The 20,000-nt window shown below is 35.8% G+C and overlaps 3 protein-coding genes across 3 annotated transcripts in view; all 3 read right to left on the minus strand.

Annotated features, from left to right (window-relative positions):
• Positions 1 to 853: 853 nt before the first annotated feature.
• On the minus strand, positions 854 to 3,499 carry sft2d2a (SFT2 domain containing 2a). The gene is made up of 8 exons (XM_054603482.1): positions 3,434 to 3,499; positions 3,260 to 3,349; positions 2,452 to 2,537; positions 1,408 to 1,489; positions 1,250 to 1,285; positions 1,102 to 1,160; positions 989 to 1,018; positions 854 to 890 (listed from the first exon to the last, which is right to left on the minus strand). Exons 1-8 carry the CDS (start codon positions 3,497 to 3,499, stop codon positions 854 to 856), a joined length of 486 nt encoding a protein of 161 aa, XP_054459457.1.
• A 1,061-nt stretch (positions 3,500 to 4,560) lies between these two features.
• Positions 4,561 to 13,608, minus strand: tmem45a (transmembrane protein 45a). The gene is given in 7 exon segments (XM_054603254.1): positions 4,561 to 5,256; positions 6,429 to 6,545; positions 6,547 to 6,569; positions 6,655 to 6,839; positions 8,714 to 8,926; positions 9,878 to 10,081; positions 13,405 to 13,608. Coding segments are annotated over 6 exon segments (831 nt in total). The 5' UTR covers positions 10,074 to 10,081; positions 13,405 to 13,608; the 3' UTR covers positions 4,561 to 5,159.
• A 5,143-nt stretch (positions 13,609 to 18,751) lies between these two features.
• The window catches only part of lnp1 (leukemia NUP98 fusion partner 1), a 5,388-nt gene continuing 4,139 nt past the window's right edge, over positions 18,752 to 20,000 (minus strand). Inside the window, exons 3-4 of the mRNA XM_054603532.1 lie at positions 19,813 to 19,908; positions 18,752 to 18,910 (exon numbers count right to left, since the gene is read on the minus strand). Of these exons, the coding sequence (XP_054459507.1) occupies positions 18,752 to 18,910; positions 19,813 to 19,908 (255 nt within the window). The remainder of the gene's footprint in view (positions 18,911 to 19,812; positions 19,909 to 20,000) is intronic.

Raw genomic sequence — 20,000 nt, forward strand, 5'->3', positions numbered from 1 at the left:
AAGATATTTAAACACCGTTTTTTGACGTTTCAAAGTCGGAGGTGGCCAAACTTTTTTTGATTGTGGGCCATATACATACAAATATAGTCACAAGCCAAACAACAGTGAATGTGTAGTTTTCTACCTGATACTTTGCAAGACAAGCAGTGTTTTTAGAAAACCTCATGTGTGACAGTAAGAAGTTTGGGACTGATGTTTAGTTTAGTGTCTTCTTACTTTATTCTCTTGTTCATTGGAAATGAAGCAAAAACACAGTTTCCTTAACTTTGGAGAAATATAAGTTCTCATTTCACCAATGTTTTGAAAATGATCAGAACACACTCACTCGCTTCCATCTGTTTATTTCTGCCATGTTTACCTGATCAACTGGGATAAATGTTTTCATCGACTAGTAATCAATCTAATCAATGTTCAAAAAGGCAGCGACATTTAGTGTTCAAACTAAGAAGTGCAATGTACAAAATGCAATTTATTAGAAATAAGTCATATTCTATATCATTTTTTTAAAATGTACAGCGGACCATTTGAAACGTCCGTAGTTTGCCCGCGTGCCATAGATTGATTAATTGCAGCCAAGTGTTCAAAAGAAGGCTGTCTTGTTTTATTTACAAAGAACATTAATACATTAATTTATTTATTACAATTATTTACACTTATTACAAAGCCAAGCCCCCGCTCATTAAAACTGCTATAAGTTATCAATACATACCAAACAATCAATCAGCTCAATGAATGAATGAATGAAGCATCAACGAGAAGAAGAAAGATGTTTGGAGATAAAACAGGAAGAATCTCAGACTCTTTGGAGAAAATCTCTTCATCCAGCGGTAAACTCTCCGAACGTCAACGGGCCTCACACGCACACCGCCACCAGCTTTATTATGGCATCCCTGGAAAGTAAATCACATGAATCAGACCTCGACTTATGGCATTTTGATATTGAACATTTCTGCAGCTGATTTGGATTAATGACATTTAAATAACGAACCTCACAAACGGGATGTACGACAGACTGTACCTGCAAACAGAAAAAGCACATTTTATGTCACAAATCAATAATCATCTCAGACTGAAATCTGTGAGGAGAAATCCATGACTCACCAGGCGAACGACAAGACTTGCAAGATGACAAATAACAAAGCGAGTCCAAAGTTCTTCCACTGTAAGAATAATGTCATTTAGAGAAACTAAACTTAATCAATACTGAATCATGTTCTTAATCGATTAGATGTGATTATAAAACACTCACCCAGAAGACAGCGCAGAGAGTCAACACGAGGCAAGTCTGCAGAGATGAACGGGACAAAATGAAATCATAGTCATCGTCATATTTTATCATTGATTTATCCTTTAAAGGTCTGTAGATTACTGTCCTTTAGAGATGGTAATTATGTTCAGTGCACTTACAATCATAATCGCGGTGGCCAGAGCTCTTGTTTTGTCACACATCCTCTTCAGTTGCTTCATTGGCCCCATCAGGAACATGGTGCTGTTGGACAGAATAATGTATAAGAATGTAAATACTTTTAAAATATGTATATCCTGTATCGATGCTAACAACTAGTCTCTCCTTTAAATAGGTACAGTGTGTAAGATGTGGCAACAGTTTTAGTTAAAAACATTAATAAAATTAACTTTCGACAGAATTTAAAGTGTTGACCTTATACTGTAATTATATACAATGCTAACAAGCTAGCCGCGGCCTGTCCTGTCTTGTTATACCACTTGTAACCTGGAGAGGCGATAGAGAGTCACATGTAGTTTGTCAATCACGATGAAGGTTCAGAGTCCGTGTATAGTTTGTTTATTGGATTAAGTCCAAAGTGGCAGAGACGAGAAACCCTACGGGCAGACAATATGGCCGACATCTTCATATTAAAAATTCAATATGTGATGGACCAGGATGTTTTAATTCCACCGTTAGGCCACTAAATGTTCAAAATTTGCTTTTTAGGACCTAATGATTTATTAAATAAGGGCTCTTGGATGCTCTTCCTGGAGACTCACTCCGTCTCCTGCAGAAGAAGACCCCTAACGGGGGGGAGGATGACATGAAAATACAAGTTGTTTTTACTCGTTTCTGCCACTTTGGATTTAATCTAACAAACAAAATATCAAGAGCTAGTCGGACCGCCCAGTTAGTGTCACAGAAAACACCCTGATGGTTCACGTAAACCACAGACCGACCCCTCATGAGAGGATTATAATATTAATATTTCGACCGTCTCTCAGAGTTTCAGCAGTTTGGTAAAATTTTGCGTTTTCTTTCCCTGTTGTTGGTTGGTAATTGTAGTTTTTTATACCTGATGAACGTAGATTTAGAGTGTATGGACCCAGCAGTAGAGGGTGAAATGCTGCCCCCTATCTGTGGCCACATATTACACATTGCACCTTTAAAATAAAAACCATCACAACTGCTTTAATCTGGTTATAATCCTTGTGAACACTGACCTGCCCAGAGTACATAGGTTTCCAAACGTGTAGAAAACAATGAAGAGAGTGAGACCGATCCTGGGGATGAAGAGCAGACAGACTCCCTGCAAACACAGACATGGAGAAATGTTGTGTATTTATTGTCTGTCTGTGTAGTTGTATAGTATGTGTATTTATTGTATTTATTATGTGTATTTATTGTCTGTGTAGTTGTATAGTATGTGTATTTATTGTCTGTGTGTAGTTGTATTGTCTGTGTAGTTGTATAGTATGTGTATTTATTGTCTGTGTAGTTGTATAGTATGTGTATTTATTGTCTGTGTAGTTGTATAGTATGTGTATTTATTGTCTGTGTAGTTGTATAGTATGTGTATTTATTGTCTGTGTAGTTGTATAGTATGTGTATTTATTGTCTGTGTATAGTGTATTTATTGTCTGTGTAGTTGTATTTATTGTCTGTGTAGTTGTATAGTATGTGTATTTATTGTCTGTGTAGTTGTATAGTATGTGTATTTATTGTCTGTGTCTGTGTAGTTGAGCTGCTGCAACACTTGAATTTCCCCCATGGGGATCAATAAAGGAATATAATATAATAATAATCTGAAATAATAATACAAAAATGCAATAAAATAAAACAATCAGCATGTTTTTATCTCTAAGCTGCAGCACACAGAGTCATTCCTGTCTAGTGTTAGTGAATCACATCTTCCACATTCCTCAGAGCCAGAAGAACCAGTAGGACCACACCACCTCCCTGCTGCCTCTTCCTGGTTGTGGAGCATAAATCTGATTATTATTATATATATAATAACTTAAAGGTCTTTACCAGCAGTGTGCACACGCCCCCCACTGCGAAACAGGCGACGAACCCCTTCACTCGAGTCCCCCAGCCCAACGTGGAGGCTTCATTCACAGTCTGTGTGGACAAAGTTCAGATTGAATCAATGAAAGGCTGAGTTTGAGTTTGAGTTTGAGCAGCCTGTCTGATCAGGTGTTTTACCTGCATGATGGTTCTGTCGTCTTTGCGAGCCTCCTCACCGCTCAGCACCGACTTCAGTTTATCCATGGCTGAAGATCACTGTGAGGTTCTACAGGACAGGTGAGGAACAAAAGGTATATCCTGGCACATGGACAGCAACGTCACCTGGCTGCTGCTGTCAGGTGTCTTACCTGTTGGCCAGGTGGATGACTTCAGGTGAGTCGAGCTGAGGAGCAGCACAGACGTGTCACTAGGATTCTTTTTCATGTTCTCCCTCATCCAGTGAATTTAATTTGAAAAAAACACTAAAATTAACCATTTATTAAATTATGAATGCAAAAAGTTCAACCTGTTGTATTTGTATTTATTTTATGTATTTCATTTTGGGGTATTTTTCTTTTTTTATAATAATAATTTAGGGATTAAATAAAACAACTACAAAAAAGTATTGGGGCATGAAGGGAAAAAAATATATATATTTTTTCTTGTTTTTTAATTTTTAATAAGTTGACATGTTGAGAACAAACTTCAACTTTTCAGAAACCATCAAACTTCCAGCATTAGTGCACATACATAAATTCATTCATTCATTCTCAAAATTCTGATTGCATTTTTTAAAATAAAATTTAAAATAAATCTTCCTCTTCTGATTTTCCCTATGCCTCTTATTTATACTTTAAAACATCTGTTTTGTTGACATATTTGACGTTTTTTCACTATTTTTCTAAATGTTCTACGTCACATGTTAAGGAATTGAGAAAATAATCGGCAAATTGATGGATAATGACCATATTTGTTAGTTGTCATTATAAACAGGTCTTTAAGGTTTGGAGCATAACAACCAGACTGCTTGTTATAAACAAATGGACATTTAACTTGTCAGATATCATTGGTCACATTTTTAAGAACTGAGTGATTCGTCTTCTTCAACACAGATGATCTTTGTTGACAAAAACGTTAATGTGATTAAATAAAAGTGAGTAAATAAACTTTTTAGTGACAGATTTTGGTCATAACTTCTGTGAATGTTCCTATAATAACTTTGTTTTACTATAAACACTGAAGACTTTAAGCCACGCTGAATAAATACAGGAAAAAAAGAATTGTGTAAACAACAGCCACAGTTTAATCTGTAATAATAATTTCAAATAGCAAAATTTAAACATTTAAACATTTTTCATTAAATTCTTATTTTTGGCATTTGGGTTTGACTCACATGTGTGACTCAACATTATGATACAAAAAAAAGACACTTAAAATATGTCCATGGTGGACTGGTTTATGACAAACTGAGACTGGTTCAGAACCAGTTTAAAGTTCCTCAAAGTCACTTTAAAGAGATGCGTTCAAGTAAAATAAGACACACTGGTTAGTTGTTTCCACCAGGAGATGGCGTTACTGTTACTAAATGTTTGGAGAGTCTGAAGAAAAGCATGCAATCCATAAAAAGCTGACACACATGAGTTCATGTTCACAAAGTTTGTGCAGATTAATAATGAAACAAATGATATGAGTATAAGAAGAGTATGAAATAAATAGCAATGATTGAAGGCTAAAGAGGTTTACAGCTGATTAAATCTGGTTAATTAAGGCGGAGGTAGAGATATAATTCTAAAGCAAAGCATCCAGAAAACATTTCCTCTTCCCTTCAGTGTCCGTACGCTTCAGTTTTAGTCGTTCTGCTGCTGAAATGCAAACATCCCTGATTTAATTGTGATATATTCATGAGTCACAACGTCGTCTCTCTTTATAAAATCTCATCCTCTGACTCTGGATCTCTGTCTCTGGGCTTCAGAAGACCCATCTCCATCGGAGGAGTCTTCCTCAGTCTGGAGCGAACGACACTGCAGAAAAAGAACAGCACACAGTCAGATATAATAGAAACTGTAGTTATTCCATTGTTTATCTTAAATAAAATGAAAAATATTGTCTTAAAATGAAACTAAATAAAAAATATATCTTTTAAGTAAAACTAAACTGAAACAATGTTGCCTGGTTAAATAAATAAACTTCAGTTTTAGTTTATTTTTGCTCTAATATAATAAATCACTACAGAAAAAAAGGAGAGAGCATGAATTTCCTTCATGTGGTTCCGTCAACTAAAGAAACAGAACGTTGACGTTCCAGCAGTTGACGCTACGCTATAATTCTTCACATTGATCCCTGTTGATTTTTTACATGCAGTCTGTTCTTATAGAATAAAATAACAAGAACACAAGGGTTCTTCCTGGAGGGATGAGGTTCTACCCAGAATAATTTGGGTTTTTAAAAAGTTCCTGAGGAACACTGGTTGGTTTCCAAACCCTTGAAATATCAGAGAGGTGTTTGGCAGAACCACTCGGATGAATTCTAGATGAAACATTTGGAATATACACAGTATAAGGGTTCTCGGAGGAACTCCGTGGGTGGTTTGTACATGAAAAACTTGGAATAAAAAAAAAAGATCTCAATAGAACTCCCCGGATGGTTCTTGAATTCAAAACTTGGAATGTAAAAGGGTTCTCGGTAAAACTCCATAGGTGGGTTCTAGATGAAACACCGAGAATAAAAATGGGTTCTGGGTGGAACCCCCTTGGTAGATTCTTGTTGGCACCCTTGGAAGGTGGAAAGGTTCTGTATTGAACCCCTTAAGAGAATTGTTCTCTGGAGAACACAAAGTTTTAGGTGGAATCTTTCACAAATGGTTCTAGCTATAACCCATAATGTATTAACTGAAGTGTTTCAGTTGGAAAGTGTATATAAGATTGTACCATGAACCAAAACGGTTCTCCTATGGAAACAAGCCAAAGAACACTTTATGGTTCTAGTTAGCACTTTTTATTTGAACTAAAACAAACTAAAATATAAAAACTAAACCTTTTTGAAAAACTGAATCTAATATAAATTCAAGACCAAAATGCGTTGGTGTGGAGCGTCGGTGTGGTGTGTGTTGGTGTGGAGCGTCGGGTGTGGAGCGTTGGTGTGCGTTGGTGTGTGTGGAGCGTCGGTGTGGTGTGGGTGTGGAGCGGGTTCTTACCAGCTGACGGTGCAGTAGAGCGTGCTCACGACGAGCATGGCGAAGGCGAGGTGCCAGGAGTAACACATGGTGACGAACATCATGTTGTTGTGGTCGTTCAGGTCCCACTCGGGCCTCGGGCGGGTACAGCACAAAGCCAATCTGCAGCCAAAGAGAAGTGAGATGTTAACCTTCTGAAAAAACGCCTCAAGAACATCCACTCTGACAGGAGAACCTTCACGTTTACCTGCCAGAACCAGCTGCCCTGCAGGAGGATGAGGGTGCAGCGCAGCAGCTCCAGGACGATGTTCCCGCGGTGGAAGACCTCCAGGAACGCAACGAAAGCGCCGCCGAAGATGGCGAAGAGGAGGAGCTGGTGCACGTGGACGTCCAGCATGCTCCTCCCGTGGAGGTGGTAGAAGAAGAGAAACCCTGCAGAAGAAAGAGACATCGAGACATCGATGGAAACATATTTATCTCTTTGCTGGTTACATGCTGATAGATTACATTTTGGGTTTGTTTGTCATGTGACGGGGCGGCTGTGGTGTAGTGGAGAGCAAGGTAGTTCTCCAATCAGAGGGTCGGTGGTTCGATACCTGGCTTCGGCAGTCGATGTGTCCTTGGGCAAGACACTTAACCCCAAGTTGCTCCTGAAGGCTTGCCATCGGTGTGGACTGGATGATGAATGTTAGTTAGAGTCTGATGGTGGCACCTTGATGGTAGCCTGTCATCAGTGTGTGAATGGGTGAATGATATGTAACATACTACTGACTGTAAGTCGCTCTGGAGAAAAGCGTCTGCTAAATGACTGTAATGTAATGTAATGTAATGATTGACGGAGGTGGTGTTAAGTACGTAGTAGAGTTTAGTACATAAACAGCGGCCTCCTGGGTGAAAGTCCTGTGTTTGTTTGACCCGTCTGTCCACCCCGACCTCTTCCGAACATGGACTTTGTCTTTCTTCATACTACGTCACATGACTTCCTTTTACCACAGCTCTGCATGTCCGTGTTCACGATTACGTGGGTTTAATATGAATTATAGTGCATTCATTTTCCTAGTACAAACAGTGAATGAGAGCAGTAGGGGAACACCTGCAGATACCACACGGTACATAACAAATCCTAATATCTTTATACATATATTTATATAAATATATATAACATAACAGCAGACCACATGACACGTGCAATACAATACACTGTGCAATTATAGCTATAATAGTTTTTTCTGTCTGTAAATATAATATTTCAGTTATTGTTGTTTTTCTACTGTTTTTTATTGCTTATTTATAATACTTGTTTTTTTATTTCATTTTTATTTTTATCTTGTCTTTCTTCTACTATGTCTCTTGTGTGCACTTTACTCTCTGCTGCTGTAAGCCTGCACATGTCCCCGCTGCGGGACTAATAAAGGATTATCTTATCTTATCTTATCTTATCTTATCTTATATACAGTGTTAGGAACAAAGATGCTTACTGGAACCATAAAGGATTGTAGGAGAACATTTTCTGTTCCTGGTAGAAGCTTTTATAAACGCTCCAACTGGAACCCTTTCAGAGAGTTCTACCTATAACCCAACATAAAGGGTCAAACCCAGAACCATCTGTGAAAGGTTCCACTGAAACCCCCGTATGATAGGTTCTACAGGGAACCCTTCTACGGTGTAATCGTTCCACCCAGAGCCCTCTCTGGAGATTCTATCGACAACCCTTCCACCTTCTAAAGGTGCTAACAAGACCCCAACCCGGTGGTTGGTCTTTAACATTCCGATGGTTTCACCTAGAACCCACCCAGGAGGTTCCACCTAGAACCCACCCAGGAGGTTCCACCGAGAACCCTTAAGGGTCCGATGTGGTGCAGCTCAACCCACAACAGTCCTGGTTCACAGTCACAGATTTTGGGGGTGTGAGACGGATTGTTAGCGTTCCCATTTAACACCGGTGCTTTCAACAATACTTCTTAGAAAAAGGGTTCTTCAGAAGCAAATGTTTCTGGGTAGAACGTCAGCCCTTTAAGAATAACCCGTTTAGAACCCTTAATCAAAGAGTGTAAAGATATATCTACAGATATATAGAGATATAGATATATATAAATATAGATATTTACAGACACAATGTATTACGATTTAGAGTTCTAGAAAGTAGTTAGCAATCGAAGAGAGAAATGTCTTCAAAAATTAAATTAGAAATAAAGAAATTTCAGTTTAAGAGACTAAACCTACCTGAAAAATAAATCTACATATTCTATTATATACAATATTTTGAATAACATTAAAAGTTTAAAACCAAATGTGATTTTTCTGACCTTCATTAAAGAAAGCGACAGCCAGCATCAGCCGGTCCAGAGCCAGTGGAGCGGCCTCGGTGGTGTGAACCACCAGGGACACGGCGGCAGCGAGGCCGAAGAACAGGTACATGGTGGCGTGCTGCCAGTTCATCAGCTGCTCCCAGTGGTTCTCCGCTGAGTCGTAGAGACGCAGCTTCGGACCGTCGGCCGCAAACTGCTCCGCCAGCATCCCTACAGGAGGAAAGGGTTAAAAGAACTGATAAACTAATAGATATCAACATGAAACTTCACCAGTTGATTACTGACATTAAGACAATTATCTTTTGTATTACAAGTTTTCTGAAATGTTATGTTTAAATATGCAAATGAGGCATTATCTTATTAAATATGTGCTTATTTCCATACATTTCCAGAACATAAATTGGATAAAGCCAGGTTCAAGATTCTTGTTTCATTTTGTTGACATATTAGAGTCATTTTAGAGGGGATTTAGGATATCTCTTTGTATCACTCCATAAATCATAAAATACTGTCAACAGCCATAAAAAGAATACATTTTCCCCATGTTTTTATTAATAAATGTTGTATAAATCAGACTATGAATGATATCTGAACAAACCCCTCTGTGTTAACCTTCAGAATATAGAGAGGAATGAAGCTGTAAAGTTTGGTGTATGTAAGAGCTACTGAAGTGGAGATTTCTGGATCAGAGTCTGAGAAAAAACTCATTTAGAGAAAACGTCCTTTAAAGATATGTTTAGTTAAATTACATACATGTTGAAGACACTACAGGTGAATAGGGTAAAACAATAACTAATAGATATCAACATGAAACTTCACCAGTTGATTACTAACATTAAGATGATTATCTTTTGTATTGCAAGTTTTCTGAAATGTTATGTTTAAATATGCAAATGAGGCATTATCTAATGGTAACTTTTGGTGAATTTAGGAGAAATCTACAGACGCAAACAGACAAAGTAGTAAAATAAATGTTTTCTTTCCACTAGTCTGAAAGAAGAAAATCTCTTGAAGAACGATGAAGAAGTGTCTCGCCTTAATTAAAGAGTGAATCATGTAAATGCCTGTTTGTGTCAGAACGTACTCATTTGAACTGCTCTCTCTGGTTTATTTAAAAATCATCTCTTTGTGTTTTGTTGTTGACTACAGAAACCTACGCACCAACAAAAGAGAAGAAGAGAACGACGGAGCTCTCGATGACCTCCAGGCGGCGCTGTGAGGTTCTGCTGGCCAGACGGGTGGAACCGATGTTCTTGTTCCTTCGAGAGGCTCTCCACAGCGAGTACTTCCCCGTCCACCAGATCCCCGCCACCAGGAAGAAGCTTCCGGGGAGAGCGTGGCCCTTAAAGCTTCCCATGAGTCCACCTGAATCACAGTGAGGAAACAAATCTATCAGCATCATTACAGAGTGAAAAACAAGAGAAAAACAGGATTAGTGTTATCTCAATAGAACAATATTTATTCTATAACCAAAAAAACCCCACAGAAATGGTTTTATTCTCCTCTATGTTACATATAATTAAGAACAATATGTTTTCTTTTAAATGCAGGTAGTTAATGTATCAAAACAAACAAGATAAATACACAAACACAACCTGTAGTGTTCCTCCAGTAGCACGGAGATAAAAAGGTATTTTTAGAAAAAGAAATGAGAAGGGAAAGGTGGAGGCAATTAAGTTAAACAGCATACTCAGCTTTAATTAGGGAGTGTGTGTGTGTGTGTGTGTGTGTGTGTGTGTGTGTGTGTGTGTGTGTGTGTGTGTGTGTGTGTGTGTGTGTGTGTGTGTGTGTGTGTGTGTGTGTGTGTGTGTGTGTGTGTGTGCATGTGTGTGTGTGCTAACCTTTGTACACGTGTGTCTAAAGAAAACCTGTTACTAACATCGACTTTACATTTAATTTCATCAGAATGATTGAATGCCACTTCATAAAGTTAATTTAAAACAAAAAATACATAAACAAAAAGTATGTTTATGTAATAAATACTGATATAAAATAAAAATATAAAAATAAAAAATATAAAAATATAAAAATATAAAAATATAAAAATATAAAAATATAAAAATATAAATAGGTCAATAAAGTTTAATAAATAAATAAACAATCAAAACACAGCACAGTTGAATTTTTGTACTGTTAGGTCAGTATCATTGCCCCTTGAAAATATACAGATATACAAACAAATAGAATAAATAAATAAATAAATACTTCTTCTAAATAAATCCTGAAATAAATATAAATAAATAAATGAGACAATAAACATATAAGTGAGTAAATATAGTCTTTTTATTTTATTTTTAATACAAAAAAATAACCTTATTATGTGCTTTAATCTGAATCTGTGAGATAACCACCCCTCTTATATTTGAATATATTAGATGGAAATAAAAAGAGCTGTGACATAAATGTGAAAAGTCACCTGAAATAAACAAATTGAAATAAAAAACTATTTATTTATTTAGTATTTAAACTATATTGTCTCGTTTGTATATTTATACTTACATATAATAACAATAGTCATAATAATAGTCATAATAGACAATACAAAAATAGACCATTAAACCTGAACCTGATTAATGCTGTTGGCTGCAGTCCACACTGTCATCACCTGCTGTTTGTTGATGCTCGTTTATTCTCTCAAAGGTACAAAAAAAAAGAGAAATGATCAAAAACAAACGTTCTCCTGTTTCTCCTGCTCTCTTTCATCTATTGTGTGACTCGTGTTTTCACTGTAAATATATAAAAATAAAGAGCATAAAGCAGCTGTTTGACTCTGGTCGTCCACAGCATCAATAGTGAGCAGAAGAATAAGAATAATAAGAATAATAAGAATAATAAGAATAATAATAATAATAAGCTGCAAACTCTCTTTGTGATGGAGATGACGGAGCACAAATGGAACCTTTTGAAGGAGGAGCTCGTCTGCGTCCTGTGTGACCTCCTCAGAACGAGGAACACTTCACTCGGTCTCCATGGTGATCACCCCCCCACCTCACTGGAGTGATGCTGGAAGACTCTTAATCAACGACATCATGTGTGCAGCTTCATCTCCTGATTCAACACACCCCTCTAATCAGTGATTACAGTGAATTAATACACATTTACTCACAAGAAATTAGGTCCTTTACTGCAGTAAAAGTACTAAAACCACAATGTGCAAATACTCCACAACAAGTAAAAGTACTAAAACCACAATGTGCAAATATTCCACAACAAGTAAAAGTACTAAAACCACAATGTGCAAATACTCCACAATGAATAAAAGCCCTGCATTCAAAAGCTTACTGAAGTTAAAGTATATAAATGTAGTTAAAGTAAAGTATTGATTGATCAGTTAAATGTTTCACTCTTATATTCTGGATTAATATTTTTGCTGCATTAATGTGTTTGTTGCATTGTAACTGTAGTAAATCACTTGATATCAAAGGATGAAGGAAGATGTCCACGTCCGCTGATGCAGTTTCAACAATTTCTTTATTGAATCAATGCATCAGAAATCATCCTGCGCAGAATGGAGCCCACACAGAGATTCAGCATGGACCGAGGCTCTCAGCCTTATATGTGTGTTGTGCATCACTTCAATGGGCACAAAGGCATAAAACATGCTGAGCAGTAAATACATCATTCAGACACCTTGAAACTTACACTTTTTGAAATACCGTCCTGAGAACCCAAAATCTTCCATCTGTGTAAACATCACTATAAACCAGGCTGTCATGCCGTATGTTGGTCATGAGGTCATTAAGAACCCCAACTGGTCAACATCACACAGCATGCAACAACTTCACGGCCTCATTACAACAAGGTATAGCAGAATATGATCAAATACACTACATAACTCCTTCATTTCCTGTTTATTCTACATCAATGCATCATATTCTATAAGATCATCATATGTTTGTAGCGTAAAAAGTACAATATCTACCTCTGAGATGTAGTACAGTGCAAGTACAATATCTACCTCTGAGTAGAAAAAAAGTACAATGTTTATATTTGTGATGTAGTACAGTAAAAAGTACAATGTTTATATTTGTGATGTAGTACAGTAAAAGTAGTACAGTATAAAGTACAATATTTATATTTGAGATGTAGTACAGTAAAAAGTACAATATTTATATTTGTGATGTAGTACAGTAAAAAGTACAATATTTATATTTGTGATGTAGTACAGTAAAAACAATATTTATATTTGTGTACAAAAAAGTACAATGTTTATATTTGAGATGTAGTACAGTAAAAAGTACAATATTTATATTTGAGATGTAGCACAGTAAAAAGTACAATGTTTATATTTGAGATGTAGTACAGTAAAAAGTACAATATTTACTTCTGAGATGTAGTGGAGGAGAAGTAGAAATGGAAATACTTTAGTACTAGTGCACTCGATTTGTACTTAAGTAGAGTACTTGACTAAATGTACTCAGTGTATATTATACTCATAATAGAATTCAGTTCTTATGTTTGATGCAATCATTTATCAAACCTGACATTTTGTATGTAAATGACCTTCTTGACATAAAGTTTCTGCTAAAGTTTTGTGTCCACTATAAAAAACTTTTATGGTGTTTTTTATGAAGTGCAAACAACCTTTGGAAGTACAGAGACAGTATGTGTGTAATATAATCATGTAATAACATATAACCACTGACCAGGACACAGTAGAAGGGTAGAAAGAAAGAAAAGGTTCTTACCTAAGTTTGTTTTTCTGGGGTGAATAACTGTAGAGGTGGAAGAAGAAGTATTATGAGTTTTATGAGTGTATTGATCCAGATGAATCCAAGCATCCTCCCTTTATGCTCTCAAGTCATTTTAAAGCCTGCATGTATTTCCTTTGAGCAAACAGCAGGTCTCGGTGCTGGTTGTGGGTTCGGATCCCGGCAGCCTGCAGCCCTGCAGACCTTTTATTGTTCTAGACACAAAATTTTCCGACTCCAGACGCTCCCAGGCTGGCCCCTCCCAGCGAGCTCTCCCATTGGTCCACAGAGGGGCGCTTACGTCATCGGGCCGCGCTGTGATTGGCTGACGGCAGCGTCCGTCTCAGGCGCCTGCTGGCCACGTGTGCACTTTCACTCCGCCCGCAGAAAACCAGAAAACCAGAAAACCGCTACTCTCCATCAGACAGGGACACCGGGACCGGGGGATCGGGGCGGGACACCGGAGAGGGCCGGACAGGAGGGCCGGCACGTAGGCCAGGAAGCCATCTTCATCATCCTCTTCTTCAGGAGGGAGGGAGGTGATCCAGAGTTCAATAAAGTACTAATATTATATAAATAATGGAAGCACTAAGTGACTTCTATACAAACAAATTAAACAGAAAACACACAGAATATTTATTTATTTATTTATTTATTTATTTATTTATTTATTTATTTATTTATTTATTTATTTATTTATTTATTTATTTATTTATTTATTTATTCATTTATTTATTAATGTATTTATCTATTTATTTATCTATTTATTTATCTATTTATTTATTTATTAATGTATCTATTTATTTATTTATTTATTTATTATATTTATCTATTTATTTATCTATTTATTTATTTATTTATTAATTAATTATTTATTTATTTATTTATTTATCTATTTATTTATTTATCTATTTATTAATTAATTAATTATTTATCTATTTATTTATCTATTTATTTATCTATTTATTTATTTATTTATTTATTTATTTATTAATTAATTTATCTATTTATTTATTTATCTATTAATTAATTTATTTATTATTTATTTATTTATCTATTTATTAATTTATGTATTTATTAATTTATTTATCTATTTATTAATTTATTTATCTATTATATTTATTTATCTATTTATTTATCTATTTATTAATTGATTTATTAATTATTTATCTATTTATTATCTATTAATTAATTTATCTATTTATTTAATTAAATTAATTTATCTATTTATTTATCTATTAATTTATTTATCTATTTATTTATCTATTTATTTATTTATCTATTTATTTATTTATCTATTTATTTTATATTTATTTATTAATGTATTTATTTATCTATTCATTTATTTATCTATTTATCTATTTGTTTGTTTGTTTATTTATTTGTTTATTTGTTTGTTTATTTCCCAGGGACAGTGATACCAACTTAACTGTACAATAATGCAACTGTGCAATACATTGGTTCATTTTGCAGTAAATAATGCATATATCTATTTATTTGTTTACTTGTTTATTTATTTATTTATTTGTTTGTTTATTTCCCAGGGACAGTCATACCGACTTTATACCCTGGTTAACTGTGACATTACTGCAACATTTATGAATTTATTACTTTATTAATTCATTCATTTATTTATTACTGTATGTATTTGTTTGTTTATTTGTTTATTACTCAGATACAATGATACCAAATTAACTGTACAATAATCCAACTGTGCAATACTCTGGTTCATTTTGCAGTAAATAATGCATATATTTGTTTATGTGTTTGTTTATTTGTTTGTTTCCCAGGGACAGTGAAGCTGACTTAACAGTACAATAATTCAACCGTGCAATACTCTTGTTTACTATGGCATAAATTAGTTTATTTATTTATGTGTGTGTTTGTTTATTTGCTTGTTTGTTGTTTGTTTCCCAGGGATAGTGAAACTGACTTAACAGCACAATAATTTACCTGTGCATTAGTGTGGTTTACTCTGCATTAATATTGCATTTATTTATACTGCACATTTAAGATAATGTACTTATTTAGAGGAGAGCGGGGCCTCTTGTCACACTGGTTAAACCTCCAACACCAGAGGGCGCTGACTAAAACTGTTCCATGTGTTTATGTCTAATCCTACAGACTCATTGGTTTGTTGACTGATGTTTTGAAGCCTCAAATTCATCATTTTGGGCGTCGCCATCTTGTTTTTCTGCAACCAGTGAACAGGAAGTGACCATATATGGACTGAGGAGGAGTGACGTAGAGTCACCTTATACATCTCTGGTGTCGACCTGTCAGTCAGTGTGTAGCCCCGCCCTAAAGCATCCCCTGCTTTATGGTCTGTTTGACTCTAAATGGAGCATCATTTACTAAATGAACATCATGCTGTATTGAAGAAGACTTGAAACTAGAGATTGAGACCATAAACTCATGTTTACAATGTTTACTGAGGGAATAAATCAAGAGAGAAGTAGAGTCATTTTCTCATAGACTTCTATACAACCAGAGGAGTCGCCCCCTGGTGGACAGGAGAGAGAATGCAGCTTTAACACATGAAGCTTTGACTTCACTTTTCAGAACCGGAGGTTGCCGGCTGATTTGAGCTCCCTTAGCATCTTCTGTATAATTAATTCCATATTAATTGTATAATTATAATTATATCTAATTAAGAAATTCCATGCCAAACTCTGGAAAAATATACAACATATTGTAACATAAACAGGGAATTAGATTTAGCACCATCTGGACTTTTTAAAATAAACAACAGACTCATTTACATTTTTTAAACACAGGTTTTATTATTAACACTTTATGTAACGACCTCTCTCAGTCGGGTGTGTCCGTGATTCTGTTCATCTGGAGCCATTATTAAAATCAGTATTGGTTTTAGAGAGCAATGCTTTTTTCAGTGCATAATCCCTTTTTTTCATTAACTGGCGGATCACTGGTTACACCCGAGCTTTACCCAAAGCTCTATTATGGTTCTGCCTTTGTTATTATGGGATACCTTTGAATACTTGTTATTATAGTGCAGTCTATTATAACGTGAGCGATAACTACAGTAAATGAAACATAAAGAAAAGCGTGTGTTTGTCTAAGGGAGCGTCACATCGTTAGAAGTGTTTCAGATAAAAATAGATGAAATATAATTAAACTGATCATAAATAACTTAATCTGTGCTGCAGATAAACTCACTTTGATTGAACCAGGATGTATTGTTAGTTAATGAATCACAGGAAGTAATAGTAACCTAATGACTTACTTCATTTGTTAGTAACTAGGAATAAAACCACATTAATGTTTTTGCATATTTCTATGAACACATTCTCAGACAGGCAGCCGGACACTGAACTCAGTAAACTGTCATTTGGCGACGCAAGAAGATGACTGAGAACCTCACATGCAAAAATGTTCACATGCAAAAATGTTCACATGCAAAATGTTTCACATGCAAAACAAAAGCATAGATAAGGCCGGGAGATGGAGAGAGAAACATGAGATATGACAAAACAGGAGTTCCCTTTTCAAACATCAGAGTACAGACTATAGAAGAAGTGTGCAACCTTAACTGAACTAGGGATGTAAAAATGGTTTAATACAATTTAAAATATGTTCAGTTTCCAAAAGAAAAAGGGAAACCAAATAACTTTAAGAATTAAATGAGTTCAAATAGAATATCAATCCACTCTCACGTCTGACATCCGTATAGATCTCCTCATCTTACTCGGTAAGAAAGCAAATAAATTATAAATAATTTTAATATAAATATGTGCAAAGAAATGCAAAGAAACCAACTTAAAAAATATAATTAATTCTGTGGAAACTGCAGATTTAATGCAGAGTTCAGAAAAACTCATTTTGGACAGTAATTAAAATTCGGACAAAACACTCATATTTGTGGATTAATTTACGAATTAAAATTCTAATCTTATATAAATAAACAGACTTAGCTGTATTCTGATCTGAGTTCAGCTTCACATGTTGAACCAGGAGCAGCTGGAGTTCATGCAGAGGGACTGAGGTGTGGTGGAGGTCTGGGGGGGGTTAGTGGGTCTCATGCAGGTTCAGGAGCGTTATGGGACTTTGGTGTGGGACGAGGACCAGCAGAGGGGCTTCGGCATGAACACGTGGACTCGGCATGTGGGACACGTCTGTTTTTTCCACAGCCACTGCTCCATGCACTGAAACACATGTTAAAACACACCAATACATTCTTTGGGGCTATTTTCAACCCAGACTGAAGGCTTATGATATATGAAGCTAATATCCAACATGCAATAGTAAGAGTATGCACGACAGGATAAACAATTACACTTTTATGGAGGACTGAAGCTGGAAAAATAAATAAATAAAGGGATAAATGACTCAACAAAGAAATTGAAATGCAATTAAATGTAATATAAAGTAAGTAATATTAAAAAAAATAATGGGGCATTCATTTTTATTAATCTATTTAAATTATTATTTATTAATATTTGCATTAATTTGTTTATTCATATATTCTTTTATATTTCTGTATAAAATAATAGATAAAAAGGAAAATAAATGTCTTCATACATTCTTTTTATTATTTTGGGAATATTTAATGAAATATTTATTTATCGAGTCATTTATATATATTTTTCTTAATTTGTCAGCTTCTGTCCTCCATAGTAAAGAAGTAATAAAGCAAATAGATGCATATAAACTTGAAAATTTATTTCCATTGTTATTTATTGACTTTTTTTTTACTTCTCTGTTACAACACAAAATACAAACTCTGAAATTATGACTCATCACAAAAACACATAATTTTAATTTCATCAGCTGAGATAAATTAGAAGTTCTACTGTGTATGTGCCTTATTTAATATCTTTTTTGTAGAAATGTTACGTTTCACCATTAAATGATCTGTGAACAACTTGACATGCTTTCTGTAAAACTAGGAAACAAATATCTCATTTATAAAAGAGGCACACATTCTCCAGTTTTAAAGTAGCTTATATTTAAATATGACAGTCGTAAATATCAGCTAATACACGCATGAACACTGCTTATTCTTTTATCAAATATTCACACTCAGGTTTTTAATAATACGCATTTTTAAACAAATCCTAAAAAATAATAAAAAATCTTGGGAAAATTCAAATTCTTAAAATGTAAAGTTTATTTTTGTACAATTATGAGTTATGGATCCTCCTAAATTTGACCTTTGACACTGCGGAGAACGATTGGTAATCAGCCCAAAGCAGACTCAGCGATGGGGTCCACAAACACCAGCATCAGACCGCCGAGGCCCTGAGATCTGAACACCTGAGCCTGTCGCACCGTGTGGTGGAGAGGGCCATCGGTGTAAATCCTCCGTTCACACAGAGTGATATCAGCGATGTCTCCTCAGGGAGAGCTGACGCCGCGATGCGAGCTCCTCCTTCTCCATGGAGATCCGTCCGTCTGCAGACTTCCTCCTCTCATCAGACAGCCCCAGATCAGCTGCTGCCTCGGCGTTGGGAGGGCGACCCTGTTGTGACCTCCGGACCGCCTTCAGTGTACCCCCACACGGAGACATGGTGGTCGGTTAGAGTCAGTCCTCAGCTGGTGGAGAGCTGCATGCTTCCTCTCAGACCAGGTTCAGGTGCAGACTGGTTGTTCTCATACCAGCTCACATCATGCACGACCACGGACGGATTATAAGATAACGAGCCTCTGGGCACAGACATGCAAAGAACCAACCTCCTCTATACACAGCAGACACACAGACCTGAGTCGTTAGAGTCTTTTTGTAGTCATTTAGTGTCTCTTTGTAGTAATTTGTGTCTCTTTGTGGTCATTTTGTGTCTATTTGTCGTCATTTTGTGTCTCTTAGTAGTAATATTGTGTCTCTTTGTAGTCATTTAGTTTTTTTGTAGTTGCTTTGTGTCTCTTTATAGTTGTTGTGAGTATCTTTGTAGTCGTTTTGTCTCCTGTAGTTGCTTTGTGTCTCCTTGTAATAGTTTTCGAATCTTTGTAGACATTGCTTACATCTCTTTGTAGAAATGTTATGTCTCTTTGTAGTTGTTTTTCTTCTCTTTGTGGTTGTCTAATGTGTCTTTTTAATCCTTTTGAGTTTCTTTTTAGTCATTTTGTTCCTCTCTGTACTTATTTTGCCTGTCTTCATAGTCTTTGTGAGTCTCTTTCTCTCTTCTTGCAGCTGTTTTGCATCTCTTTTTAGTCGTTTTATTTCTGGTCATTTTTTGTCTCCTCCTGGTTTTCTACTTTTTGAGAGTCCTTCTCTAGCTGAAGACCAGCGAGGTCGGCTCAGTGATCCATCCATGCTGTAGAAATGCTCTATCAGGAATGATCTGCCTTCATGCATCAGGGATCTGATATGTGACATGCTGGGACCGGAGTGAACCAGAGAACAGACATGCATCATGTAGAGTTATAAAAGATAAGAAGTCTTACCTCTTTGTGGAAGCGGTGTGAACACTGCAGCTCCTGAACCGCTCCTTCGTTCTTCTTCATTTCCTCATGACAGATCAGGCACATGTCATCGTCATTCTGTTGAGAAAAAAAGAATCAACTTTTAATTTAAAGCTCACCCAAAAATAAATTGTAATACTGCAGTTATTAAAAATGAATCTAGTATTTTA

The sequence above is a fragment of the Anoplopoma fimbria genome, chromosome 8 (assembly GCF_027596085.1).
Source record: "Anoplopoma fimbria isolate UVic2021 breed Golden Eagle Sablefish chromosome 8, Afim_UVic_2022, whole genome shotgun sequence".
NCBI classification, from domain to species: domain Eukaryota; kingdom Metazoa; phylum Chordata; class Actinopteri; order Perciformes; family Anoplopomatidae; genus Anoplopoma; species Anoplopoma fimbria.

What these genes read in the sequence shown, in the direction of transcription:
- sft2d2a (XM_054603482.1), bottom strand. Translation starts at nt 3,499, where the DNA reads ATGGATAAACTGAAGTCGGTGCTGAGCGGTGAGGAGGCTCGCAAAGAC. An exon ending in GGGGCGTGTGCACACTGCTG is followed by an intron (nt 2,538 to 3,259) that starts GTAAAGACCTTT and finishes CTGTGTTTGCAG; the next exon opens with GGAGTCTGTCTGCTCTTCAT. An exon ending in AACCTATGTACTCTGGGCAG is followed by an intron (nt 1,490 to 2,451) that starts GTCAGTGTTCAC and finishes TCTGTCCAACAG; the next exon opens with CACCATGTTCCTGATGGGGC.